The sequence below is a fragment of the Syzygium oleosum genome, unplaced genomic scaffold, assembly GCF_021117445.2.
Source record: "Syzygium oleosum isolate NSW1041296 unplaced genomic scaffold, Sole_v2.1 Sole_v2.25, whole genome shotgun sequence".
Classification (NCBI taxonomy): Eukaryota; Viridiplantae; Streptophyta; class Magnoliopsida; order Myrtales; family Myrtaceae; genus Syzygium; species Syzygium oleosum.
Window position 1 is genome coordinate 3,592,404 of NW_026607509.1, and position 14,174 is coordinate 3,606,577.

General features: G+C 43.7%; 1 protein-coding gene and 1 pseudogene across 1 annotated transcript; one reads left to right on the forward strand and one right to left on the reverse strand.

The window, feature by feature from the left end:
- Positions 1 to 1,487: 1,487 nt before the first annotated feature.
- LOC115671645 (UDP-glycosyltransferase 88B1-like) lies at positions 1,488 to 3,325 on the forward strand. The gene has a single exon (XM_030593267.2). The coding sequence runs from the start codon at positions 1,500 to 1,502 to the stop codon at positions 3,180 to 3,182; it is 1,683 nt and encodes a 560-aa protein (XP_030449127.1). The 5' UTR covers positions 1,488 to 1,499; the 3' UTR covers positions 3,183 to 3,325.
- A 7,722-nt stretch (positions 3,326 to 11,047) lies between these two features.
- On the reverse strand, positions 11,048 to 12,624 carry LOC115671664 (UDP-glycosyltransferase 88B1-like; annotated as a pseudogene).
- Positions 12,625 to 14,174: the final 1,550 nt, after the last annotated feature.

The window sequence follows — 14,174 nt, forward strand, 5'->3', positions numbered from 1 at the left end:
AAAGAAACAAAAAAATTTTAAAAAGTAAAAAACAAAATTGCCCTTATTCCAACGATCGGAACAGTGACGTGCTCGCTGACCGGTGAGCATTTGACCAGCCGGCGAACTCAGGCCCTTACTTGAGACTAATTGGGCACTTCAGTCCCTTATTTGAGACTGATTGGGCACTTCATGCCTTTATTTGATACTATGTCCATTTTGGACCCTTTTTTGAGAAAATTGCCCTACTTTGAGTACTGATTTGGAATTTTCCCGAAAGTAAATAATGATCTTTCATCTTCCATTGATATTGCATGGATAGGTCGCTAATATGAAGATATCAAATGATTCAAAGCTAAGCGTAAGTTTTTGTGTGTCGGTGAATGTAAACACTTCGTATAGGCAACCTTACTTCTAATGTATACTTGTTGAGAAAAGTCATTATTCAAAAGGGAAAAGTGTCAGAAAAGTCATAAACCTTTTGCATTTATGCCAATTGAGTCATAAACCTTTTGTCTTTGTATCAATTCAGTCATTCCGGCTAATTTTGGCCGGATTTTGCTGATGTGGACGCCAAACGGTTTACGTGGCACTGCCGGCGCTGACGTGGATAATTTTCAATAACATATTTTTCTTTTTTTGCCTTTTTATTTTCCTTCTTTCTTAAACCTTTGGCCTGGCCGGTGACCGGACACCGGCCTTGGCCAGCCGCTTAGCCTTGCCAGGGCGAGGCCGCCGTCGCCCGCCACAAGCGAGGCCCGGCCGACGCTCGGTGAGGTCGCTGTGGCTTGGGCGAGGGCCGACCTTGCCAGATCAGGCTTGGGCGAGGCCAACCCTAGCTGGATCTGGCGAGGCCAACCCTAGCTGGATCTGGCGAGGGTCGGCCGAGCCTCGCCTAAAAAAATCAGAAAAAATATTAAAAAATCGAAAAAATATTAAAAAATATTTAAAATTATCCACGTCAGAGCCGGTGGTGCCACGTAGACTATTCGACATCCACGTCAGCAAAATCCGGCCAAAATTAGCCGGAAGAACTGAATTGACACAAAAATAAAAAGTTTAGGACTTAATTGACATCAAAAAAAGATTCAGGACTTTTCTGACAATTTTTCCTTATTCAAAATATGTGATATAGTTCAAATATACTACATTGACGGAAAATATCAATCATGAGCCGTACTTATTTTAAACAACAAAAAGTAATTTTTTGACTTTCTTGGTAGTTTCCTTTTTCATTTTTCTTTTGAAGTATTATGAAACATGTTTAACGTAAAATTTCAAATGATCTTACTAAAGTTCCACATATAGATATTTAAAAATTGAGAATGCTCATAATCATTATAATCAATTTTTAAATATTAAAAAATACGAAAATTTCAAATATGAAAGGTCGCTCTTTCCGACAAGGAGAGTTATATGAAATATTGTTCTTTCTTATGTAGACACAAATATATAAGACAACAAGCATTCTCGAGAGAGAGAGCCGCGGAGTCGTCCTGCACCACTAGTTCATGCTATAAATGATGGCTACCGCGTTCTCGTTTCTGCCTCCCTTCCCCCTTCAGTGCAGTCAGACAGCAACCCACCCACTCAAAGACAACCTCTCTAGTCTCTTCCGTCTCTGCCACCGCCTCCTCCTCCGCCGTATCTCCGCCGCCGCATCCGTCACTCTCGACCCACACCAAATGGACGGCTCCATCGTCCTCTACCCTTCACCCGGAAGAGGCCACCTCGCCTCCATGGTGGAGCTCGCGAAGAGCATCCTTGGTCACCGCCCTTCCTTCTCCGTCACCGTCCTCCTCCTCTCCACCCCACCTCCGGACACCCACTTCGTCGCCGCCGTCTCCGCCTCCCACCCTTCAATCACCTTCCATCATCTCCCCGCCGTCTCCCTCCCCAACACCGACCACCTCTCCTCCTCTCCCGCCAACTTCATCTTCTCCACCTTCGAGATCGTCCGCCTCCAAAACCCGACGCTCCACCAGACCCTCCTCTCTCTCTCCAGGTCCTCCGACATCAAAGCCTTCGTCATCGACTTCTTCTGCAACGCCGCTTTCGGCGTCTCTACCTCCCTCAACATCCCTACCTACTACTACTACACCTCCGGCGCGAGCGGGTTGGCTTCATTCCTCTACATTCCCGCTCTCCACAAGAAGTACCCCGAGAGCTTCAAAGACCTCAACGTGCCCATTCAGATCCCTGGCTTCCCTCCGGTCTCGCCCCGAGACATGCCCATGGCCATCAGCGATCGGAGCCTCAAGGTCTATAGCCATTTCTTGGACACGGCGGTTCAGATGGCGAACTCGGCCGGCATCATCGTCAACACGTTCGACTCACTCGAAGCCAGTGCTCTCAGGGCTCTGAGGGACGGCCACTGCGTGCCGGACGGAGCCACTCCTCCGACGTACTGTGTTGGGCCACTGGTGGCGACAGGCGGAGGAATCGAAGGTGGTGGCGAGAGGCACGAGTGCTTGGGCTGGCTCGACTCGCAACCGAGCCGAAGTGTGCTGTTCCTGAGCTTCGGGAGCATGGGTGCGTTCTCAACGAGGCAGCTGAAGGAAATGGCAGTAGGGTTGGAGATGAGCGGAGTGCGGTTCTTGTGGGTGGTGCGGGTTCCGCCGCCTAACGACGAAGCTCGGCGCACGTTAGCCGAGCTCGAGCCTAGCGTCGAGTCGTTCCTGCCCCAAGGGTTTGTGGATAGGACGAATGGGAGGGGGATGATAGTGGAGTCGTGGGCCCCGCAGGTGGAGGTGCTGAGCCACGGTTCTGTGGGCGGGTTCGTGACGCACTGCGGGTGGAACTCGGTGCTCGAGGCGGTGTGCCGTGGTGTGCCCATGCTGGCCTGGCCTCTCTACGCGGAGCAGAGGTTGAATAGGGCCTACTTGGTGGAGGAGCTGAAGCTGGCTCTGTCTGTGACCGAATCGGAGGACGACGGACTCGTCTCGGCGGACAAGCTGGAGGAGCGAGTCAATGAGCTGATGCGATCGGAGAAAGGGAGGGCAGTGAGGGATCGAGTCCTGGCCATGCGAGACGCCGCGGCAGCCGCACTGAGCAAGGGCGGGTCGTCCCGATCAGCCCTGGCTGAGTTGATCGAGTCATTCAAAGCCGGGTCGGGCGAGGTGGATGTTTCCAACTCGGTTACAAGCTCCATGGGAATTGGTGGTGATTTGGGCAGCGCCAGCACAGTCACGATTTCCACTTGAAGTATGTGGATGGTCTCGCGTCCGCAGAAATACAGTAGTTTTAGAATTTAAAAGAGTTTTGCTAGCATTACAGCTTTTGATCACTGTGGGGATAACAGCATATTGTAAATCACAAATTATTGAAGGAATGGACTCACAATAATTCATAATTAAATAATTTTTTTTTGGGATCTAAAACATGCTGTTATCACAAATGGAAGGATTAGCAATGGATTTTTTATCTTTACTAAAGTTAATCCTTCGGTTTCTCGTGGGAATTTTTTTTCTCGAGTTAGCAAGTGTACGGTGAAATGTTTAAGTGCCATTTTCATTGGTGGTACGGACATAATATATATATTTGTGGAAGGAAAATTGTCCATGCGAGACGCCGCGGTGGCCGCGCTCCCGCCCTGAGTAAGGGTGGGTCTATCTCTGTCAGCCCTGGCCGAGTTGATTGGGTCAATCAAAGCGAGTTCAAGCGAGGTGGATGTTTCATATCCAGTCATAAGCTCCATGGGAATTAGTGGTGATCTAGTCAACGCCAGCCAGCATAGATACAATCTCCACGTGAAGAATTGTCTTCTTGTAGTTTTCTATGAATTTTTGACGTGAAGAATTCTTTTTAAAAGAAAAGAATTAATTCGAGGGCAAAGAAAGTTTGTGTCCGTGGATTGTCTCCCATTCGTGGAGGACATAACAATTCCAGAAATTTTTTTTGGAAGGATTAGTGATGGGTTTTCGAACTTCTCTAAAGTCAATCCTTCCATATGTGTGAATTCAATGGCCTATTGTTTATGAGGACGCTATTTGAGAAAAATATTGGGTGATCAAGTGCCACGTAAGATCTATACAAATCACGTGTACATAACTGGGCCCACTTCATTAGGAACTTCAATTTTCTTTTTTCTTTTTTTGCAAAAATGACACAAATTATCTCTGAACTTTGGCTCAATATGCAATATGATTAATGAACTTTTAATTTGTTCAATGTGGTCTCTGAATTATTGATACATATTTAATGTAGTCCCTAAGCTATATGAAAATGTTCTATTCTTTAATCCTAATAATTGCTATTAAGCATTTGGATAGAAGAGAATTTCGATTTGGTTCCCTTGCAATTCCTTACAAATCATAGTGAAATGATTTTCTCTTCCTGCATTTGTAAGTGAAAATAGCCCAATCACAAAACCAGCCGACCTCGATTGTTAGTATAGTTAAACCAAAAGGTGAAGAAATATTTCTTGCAAATAGTAACAACGACAATAGTGATTTTGATTTTACATCGTCGATGAATGCCGACTGTGGCCAACGAATAATACCTAGAAATGATCTCTTCAATAACTTTGGGTTTTGTTTTTTATTTTCCTAAGATAATCTTTGGTTTCGCATGGCTCCCTCTTGAGGGATAGATGGATATGTATTCTTATCAACTCCTAGGTTGGTTTTTTGTCCCTATAGAAAGGAGGAAGATCTTCTGTTACTGGATAAATGTTGAGGTATGGTTCACACTTCCCATTGACAAGAAAGCATGGGGTGTGGGTCATACTCTCTATCCAGATGGCTTTCATAATTTGGGTTTATATTTTATTGATAATTTGGACTTGGATCCATGAATAGATACTGAGTATATGTAATCTCTTTTTTTTGTAATTGATAGTTATAATAGAGAAATGAGAAGTGCTAATTATAGTAAAATCATCTACTGGATATAGCCCTAATTTAAAAGTGAATCAAAATAAATATTGTGTCTTGATTTTTTTCTTTTTTTAATTCTTTTTTTTCGTTGTGTTTATCCACTTAATATTAACGATAAATTCAGCTTTCCTGTGTTCCCAATCAGTGAATGCCACTTAGACATCTCACAAATATTCAAAAGCTTTCAATGAATCCTCGGAAACCGTAAAAGTTTAAATGATTTGAAGATTTATGATTCAATGGTCATCGATTCTCGACCAACGAATCCTCGGAATTTGTAAAAGTTTCGTGACTTCATCTGACCATAAAGTCTTGCCTACAATGCCGGACTCGGGACAAGACTACAGTTGAAAGTAATGCATGTGGGGCTCCCACGGGAGTACAAATATAGCAACGAGACATCACCATGTCTTTAGTCGTGCATAGTGGCGGGCTCGAGGTGATCCGGAAGATCGGGTGTCAAGTATTGGTCAAGTTGGGCCGGAATTTGTCATGTTAGAAAAGTCTCGCATAAAAAAAATTGATATAATGTAAAGTAATTAATATATTCAAATTGACTTATAACTCATTGACGTAAACTATTAATTGAAAGTAAATTCAGCTGAATAAATTGATAGACTCGGATTTGAGCTCCCTTTTGGTGATTTCCTGAGTGAATATATCGAGTTTCTGCCGCGCGCTCCCAACATGACTTTCTTGAGTGCGGAAATTGCCCAACTCTTTTTAATCGTCTTTCGGGTCTGAGACACTACTGTCGCCATGAAGCATGTCTCAAATGTAAATAGAAGTATGTGCATTAATGTCAAGAGTGGTAGTTTTCCCATTTAAGCATAATTTATTGTATTCAACGTGAAGAAAATCCCATTTTAAATGAGCGTGCCATGAGAAGGATGGTGCCCCGGTGCACCACGACAATATTTGCGGTTATTGAATAGTACGACAAATAGAGTCACTATATGTTTGAACAAATTAGGATGTCAATAAATCTAGATGTTACTCTACCGGTTCGAAAATCAAATTTTCTTTAGTAAATAGGTCGTTGTATTTTGCTCGAGATTATATTGAGAAATACTAAATATAGTTGCTATTTTGCTTATATAAGATCTAGGAAATTACAACATTTCTCTAGATCGTTATTCAGTCTATTTCAATATTTGCGTGAAGAGGCCCTTGCATGTAAGCCAACTCCATAGATCGTAATACGAGTGAATTGATCCGTGCGGGCTATGCTCGAGAGCTGATGGCCGACCGAATTACGAAATTATAAGTACTTCAAAATGCTTAGAAAATTGTAAGTGTTTTCCAAGCTACTTTAACCTTTCAAAGACCCGAGATTACGTATAACCAAAAAAAAAAATGAAAAACCCATGTGAATAGGCTACATGAGGCTCCGTCCTTGTTAAAATTATATTCACGCATCACTAAATAAATCGTCTCTAAGAATAACATTGATTTTTTGCTAGAATTCTTCATTGTCTTATCACATTCTTCATAGGAAAAATATCACCAAAAACCCTAAATTATGTCCACGGAGATATCAACACCAAAAACTTTTTTTTGCCCGATCAAACCATTAAACTTGTATCAGTGTGACAAAAAGACCTTATGTTTATCATAATAATTTCTAAATGTTGCCTACCGCAATACTAACTACCTCAAACTTGTACCAACGTGAAACAAAAAAAAAATTTCACAAGGACATGATATAGGATTTTTGTTGGTATTAACCTTTTTTGGAGATAATTGGCTGGAAATCACTAACATGGATATCGGGCAGCACTACTTGACACCGCTGACACTGACATGAACAATTCTATCATTTTTTAAATAATTTTTCTGATTTTTTTCTTTTTTTTCTCTCTTCTTTTCTTTCACAAGCGAGGACGTCATAGCTTGTTCAAAGCCCTCACCGGCCACTGGGCAAGGGTTCGCGGCCCCTCACACGCCCTTGCCAAATCTGGGCCAGTGAGGGTCGATAAGGGCTTCTCAGCCCTCACCTGTGGTCAGCAACCTCCACTGACCACCGCCGAGGCCACGGACCGTCGGAGAGAAATAAGAAAAACAAAAAAAGGAAAGAAAAGAAAAGGGAAAAAAAGAAAAAAATTGAGAAAATTATAAAAAAAAATTACAAAAATGGTGCACATCAATGCCGGTTGTGTCATGTAGGATAGCCTATGCCCATGTAAGCAATTTTCGTGTCAAAATCAGCCGGAATGATTACGTTGACCAATCGTTAAAAAGTGTAAGGCTAAATTGATCAAATTAAAAGGTTTAAGGATTAAATTGGCATTCGAACAATAGGTTTATGACTTTATGGTAATTTTCTCAACTTTATTGTGTACCACAAGACAAGACCCCACTCCTCAAGCACATGATCATCTTCAAACATGTTTGGTTGTTTCCTTTCGGCTTTGTAAATTGCAATCTGGTTTCTTCCGAAAGCAACATCATTCCACTGTTCACTAAATTTTATAGTTCACCCACCAGACCGTGATCCTTTATCTTTTGTTTTGAATAAAATAACCAATCAAATCGGACAAACCGATGCTGCGTTGAATTCACGGAATGGCCCTAGTAGATCCAACCGGAAAATTAGCTAGAACCCATGCAGAAATGCAAAAACTCAAATTAAAATATACTGACAACTTTATTTTTTTGCTTTTAGTTCTTTTGCGGATGCACCATTTAGGGCATTTACTACTACTGTTATAATGATTGTGATGAGATTACTGTTTGCTTTACAAATAATAAAGTCGTGAGAAAGAGCTGGTAATCTATCGCCCATCTGTCAACTTCGGGGGGAAAGTTGAAGTATGTTACGAAGAAAGGTAGCTTCGGAAATACATTCGGGAACAAAAAGAAGGCACGGAGTGAATCTTGTCGGACTCAACTAGCCGAGAGTCGAGACAGTTAAAAGGCAGCAACACTCTTCGTGTTAGGGTTCGGGTCTTGAAATTCGATTTTGCCCATCGTAAATTTCCGTTGTCCCACTAACGCCGTCGGCTTCATTTTCCTGTCGGCCTAAAACTATTCGAACAAACCGTCGCGTTATCTAAGCTCTTAACACGTGATAGTTGTCAAGCCCATTTGGAAAACTCTTGATAGTTAAGTGGGATGGTCAGAGGGAATGTTAGGTGATTTGATGCAACATTGATTGCTAGGTCTGACTATAAAGGTGTCGGCTTTGCATGTAATCCATCGAATTAAAAAGTGCTGGAGATGGCATACTCAGCGGCGATATGTCTTGTCTGGGCCACCGCCGCCACTACCACCACCACCAATCACCATTTCTAGACATATCTGGACTTAATACCTATGGAGCATGCAAAGTGCCAAGTAGTGGCTTTAATTTGAGTTCAGCTCCTTGTCAAGATAGCGACGCAGCGACGTAATGCGGAGCAAACAAGTATATTCCAGTCATGCATATTAGCGTGAAGCTGGATCTCTATCGGAGGCGACGGCGCGTGAACGATAAATTATGATATTGGTGCGGATTTCCTTCATCACTTTGACAACGAAACCCGTCATTTTACATGGTTTTTAAGTAAGTATCGTCGGTGTTATGTTTGGACCACGCTCCTTTTGAGAGCATATCTTGTCTGAACTCATGGCTTACCTCATCACTTTGCATGTTGCTCGAGCACCTTTGACTTTTAGAGTTAGTTTAGTTCGATTTATGATCCGGTTTCGTAATTTTGGATAAGTTTCAGCACTTTCATGACAGAAGCCCGTTGCATGATAATAAAAAATCGCAAGGGGACACTTTAAGTTCGATTTTATCTTTCGTTTACTTTTAAAAAAAAAACACTAACCATCCAAAGTTTTAGGGTGCGTTAGGTTTAGCCGTGGGGAAAGTCTTTTGGATAATGCAAATGCTTTTGAGCTAAAAGGGTTTTTATTGCATTTGGTAAAATGTCATTTGTAAAGTAACTTTGGGTTAAATGGTGTTTGGCAAACTTCTTCTAGCAAAGGACTTTGGTTGCGTTTTTTTTTTATATTAAAAATACTCAAACCCTTCGCTTACTCCGGCGAATGGCTTAGGCCGCCGTCGAGCTAGATTTAGCGCCGATAGCAGTTGTCTGAGGTTGCACGACCTCAAGCAGCCCCCAACGACCCCCGGCGAGGGTCACACGACCCCGGTAGGGCCGCTTGAGGTCACTCAACCCAAGGTGACCGTCGCTTGGGTCGTGCGACCTTGCCACCCCCTCGTTGGCCGCCCTCGTCTAGAGAAGATGAACTGTAACAAGGGCAAAATCAGAAAATGAAAAAATTGGTGAGCGTAGTTTTGGAAGAAATTTTTTTTATTTAACCCAAGGAATTGCCTTCCGCAAATGATGAAAGCCGTCTCCACCTGGCTTGGGCTTTCAACTTTGCCAAGACCAGCATTTGGCCAAAGCAGTCCCAAAAAATTTGCTAAACACCCCATATTTTACTTAAGGGGCTTTGGAGTCTCAAAACCAACCCCTCCGCCCCCCCCAAAACTTGAACCCAACAGCCTGCCTCAAACTTGAGTTTACATAGCAATGTGTAATTTATATAATCCAAGATACTAAGGATTCAATTAAGCTCGTGGGCTAGTTGAGTTCGCCATTGTTCGAAAGCTTGAATTGGACTTGTTGATTCTGCAACCCCATAAAAGATGGAATCTAGGCCCAACTAAAATAAGGTCTAGAATGTACAATGTTCATTTTACTTTGATGTCATGTTTGGTCGACAAAAATTAGATAAGACTAAAATAATATTTCTGAAGCTATATATATATATATATATATATAAAAGAAAATATTTGATTCAAAATTGATTATTTTGGAAAAAAAATAGCGAATTACAGAATCCAAAGCTCCAAACCCAACTCACCGACCCACGGACACACTCTTTCCGGCCCAGTGGACCTAATGGCCATCTTGCGTGGATGAAACAACGTTCTGTGTTCATCCACGTGGGGTGTGCAAAGGAACCGGAAATCGCCCGGAACCGGATCAGACTGGACAGGAACTGGTGATTTTCGTGGGGACCGGTCCAGTTCTCGGTTCCAATTTACTAGAACCGGTGAGTACCTTTCCGGTTCCCGGTTCTAGAAATGGACCCGCCCACCCGGACCGGATCAGTAATATATATATAATTTTTAAGAAAATTTTCCAACAAAAAAAAACATTTTAAGAAAAATGAAAGCCCTAAAATCCCTAATCTAAGCCCAACGTTCATCAACTAAGTATTAGTCTTATCTCACTCTTACTTTGTCTAAGTCGTCTCTCTATCTCTTATTCATGATCTCGATTCTTAAGCTCATTGCCCATTAACTCACAGCACTGACTCTCAATTCCCATCAATACACGGCAGCGCCTTCGACCATTCATCGCGTCCCTCACTTGCTCTTGGTTACCTCCATTTACGTGAAACTTGGTGGGACTAGTTCCATAGACCCAACCGAGAATCGGACCAGACCGACGGTCCAATTCTCGAGTGGATCCATAGAACCAACGGGCGGTTCCCGATTCCAATTTTTTGGAACCGGTCCTCGTTGAGCGGTTCTCAATTTCATGATTGGAACCGTCCACCCAAACCATGCTCCCTTCTACATCCTCGTCACCACTTGTGCCCGTTATCCAAGAACGGCGTGTCGTTTTGGACTCAGGTGGTCCTAGTTGAGTCACGATAGCTCGGATTAAATGGTTTCCGGACCATCGACAGAAAAATTTTAATGGGTGGACATGCGACTGTTGAACATTTTAATGGTTGTCCTTGCCCAAAAAATAAAATAACACATATAGCGGTAGTTTATATTTCATAATGTTATGTTGTCGCTGCGTTTTAAAGTGCTGTACATTATACATTTAATCATATATCATTTTAAAACCGTCATACTCTAAAGTCGAATGAGACCATTTATGTTGACGCTAAGATTTTTTTTCCTGAGGTACACTTGTGGTCTACGAAACCACCAGAAAATGGAGATAGTAACACATCGATGATCGAGAGACAAGAACCATGCAGGTACAATTCAAGAGAGATTTTATTTCGCCCATAAAAGAAAGGATTTTGTTTGCATGGAGGAGAATCAAAGCACAAGCTGCAAGATGATATTCAACCATTGCACGTCATTTATGTTGACATTTAGGTAAACAGAAGAACAGATCAAGCACGTGCGACTTTGTTCGTCGTACGTTAGTTGAACACTGCAAAACCCAAAGGACGATAAGAAAGATTTATCGACAGACGAACGACGGCGACGAGGACCTACAAATTCCAGCGCATTTCACTCGCGCTTCCACGACTTAGTGAGTCCGGCCAGCGCCGATCGAGACGACCCGCCGGGGCTCAGCGCAGCCTTAGCTTCTTCCTTCATTGCAAGCGCTCGCTCTCTCACCATCTTACCCTCCTCGCTCTCCATCAACTCTCTGACTCGCTTCTCCACCTCCTCCGAACTCACCGACCCGTCCTCTGACTCGTCCACCGGCAGGGCGATTTTCATCTCCTGCACCAGCAACACCCTGTTGTGGCCCTGCTCCGCGTAGAGCGGCCACGCCAGCATCGGCACGCCCGCGCACACCGCCTCGAGCACCGAGTTCCACCCGCAGTGGGTCACGAACCCGCCCACCGAGCCGTGGCTCAGTACCGCCACCTGCGGGGCCCATTTCTTGACCACGAGCCCCCTCTCTTTGGTACGTTCCAAGAAACCCTCCGGAAGAAGCGAGCCCAAGTCCGGGTCGGGCATCTCCGACGTGGCGGCCTTTTGGTTCTTGTCCTTTGTCGGGTTACGGACCACCCACAAGAACCATTGATTGCTCCTCTCCAGCCCCGTCGCTATTTCCTTCAGCTGTTCCACCGAGAACACGCCCAAGCTCCCGAAACACAGGAACACGACGCTCCCTCTCGGCTGCGAGTCCAGCCACGTCAGACACTCCGGCTATCTGCCGGCGTCGCTTCCCCTGCTAGAGATCAGCGGCCCGATGCAGTAAACCTGGGGAGTGGGCCCGCCGGGCACACACTCGCCGTCGATGATGGCTCGTATAGCTCTTGGCTCGAGCTTCTCGAAGGTATTGACTATGACCCCGGCCGAAGTCTGCATCTTCAGGGACGAATCCAAAAAGCCCTTGTAGGCCTCGTCGTAGCGATCCTGCATCGGCTTCACAACATCGGAGGGCGGTATAGGCGGTGTGCCGGGGACATCTATGGGGGCGTCAAAGTCTTTAAAGCTTTTGGCAAACTTGTCGTGAAGAGTTGGGACGTAAAGGAAGAAGTTGAGGAAACAGGCGCCGGAAGTGAAGAAATAGTAGCAGGGGATGTTGAGCTCGCGCGCGACGGTGACGGCGGCGGCGCAGAAGAAGTCGATGATGAGGCCGTGAACGACGTGGTTTGTGGAGATAGAGGCGAGTGTGTGGTGGACGTTGGGATTGTTGAGGCGGAGGAGCTCGAAAGCGAGGGTCTCGTGGTGGGGGGAGGTGGTGGAGAAGTCTGGGGGGAGGGTGGTGGCAGGGAAGAAGTGGAAGGCGATGGAGGGGACGGTGCCGGAGACGGAGGCGATGTAGGCGGTGGTGGAGCCGGCGTCGTAAGCTTGGTTGGTGATGAGGATGTGGATGGAGAGGGAAGGGCGGTGGGTGAGGAGGAGCTTGCCGAGCTCCACCATGGAGATGAGGTGGCCGATGGCCGGTGACGGATACAGCACGATTGCTTCTTTCATTGCTTGGGCTTGGTGGAGTTCCTTGAACGACGTCGAAGCTCTCTGAGACGGAGGTTGTGAGGGAGATTTGTCTGTTCTATCTTCTCGAGATCGAGGTGACCATAAAATATATTTTGCCTCGTAATTCCAATTTTGTCGGATGCGGGTCGAAATGGCTGATGCAATTTATTGTGAATTTATTTTTGTGAGGTCAAAGCATGGGTCCAATATTGTTCGGATCTGAACCCTTGAAAATGACGGTCTCATGAAATCTCACCGTTCAAATTCAGTTTGATATTTGTATCAGGTTCATAGAATACGCGATCTAAAAACATTATATTGCAATCGAATGTTGGTTTGCAGATATTTTGGTCTATAGATCATGCAGATTAGGCTCATTTCAAAAATTGACAATGTAGGTCTATGGTGAGACCCATATATATTTAATTGTTAAAATAATATATGATCCACATTATCTATAGACTTGTTGTCACCGATAATTAATTAGGTTGTCGACAATAAAAATAAAATTAGGGGATATACAGGACAATAGAGCTAAATGCGTAGGATCATCAATGAAAAATTATGTAAGCCATAAAGTTTAGTTGTCAAGATTACAGCAGCAGACAACTGACAATCATTAAAATGTACGGGTGGGAAGTTTGAGTATTTGAAAATTGAAAAGACCGGAATCGAATAAGGAATAGTTGCCACTTGAGAATTCGTATTGTAGATTATCGATGAAACTGTCACTATGTGAAGACCAGGCCACCGAAGCTATCATAAGAAAAAAGAACGCGTGATTTTATGCACAATCAGTGGTGGTTACCTAACAAAAAGGGACAGATGTCGAGACAAAAACAAGATCGATGACGATTACCCTACAGAAAAGGACAGGTGTCAAGACAAAGATGAGATCGATGACAGTTACCATTCATAGAAGGACAGGTGTCAAAGCAAAGACAAGGTCAAACAACAATTACAAGATGAAGGATAAAAGATAAGATTGATGGCAGTTTTTGTATAGGTGTCGTAAGGATAAACGGCGAAGATAAGATCAACGGCGGTTATCTGATATGATATGATAGATGGCACTAAAGGACGTTTATCATGCTCACAGTATAAATACCATCCGATAGCCGGCAAAACGCTCCCCCCGAACACACAATCAAAATGCTGTCTTTTTATCTTTGATTTCCTGCACTGTACTTTCAGTTTCCTTAGCTGTAGTTATCTATGTTGTAAACCTAGTAACAGCGTAGCGTGGTACTGATGGAGTTCGAATGTAATGCTGCCAGTCAATGGCTGGTCAGATTTGTTCGGATTGATTATGAAGTCTAAATTTCCTATCGATTAAATCTTGTCACGACTTGAGTTCGTACTATTTGATTGAAACAAACAAGTTCTTGGTTCTCTCCTGAATATCTTTTGTTCGGAGTCGCCACAAAATTCGATTTTCTCTCATTAAAAATCGAAGAACAACTTTCGATGAATTATATTTCGTCGCAGGAGTAATTCCAGCCAAACATGACTATATATACAATAGTTTTTCGTTCGTTTTGGTTAGCATTTCATTTGAATCCTTTGTATTTTGAGTGCTATATTAAGGATATTAAGACCTCTTACCTTTTTCCTTTTAAATGATTTGATAAAATTTG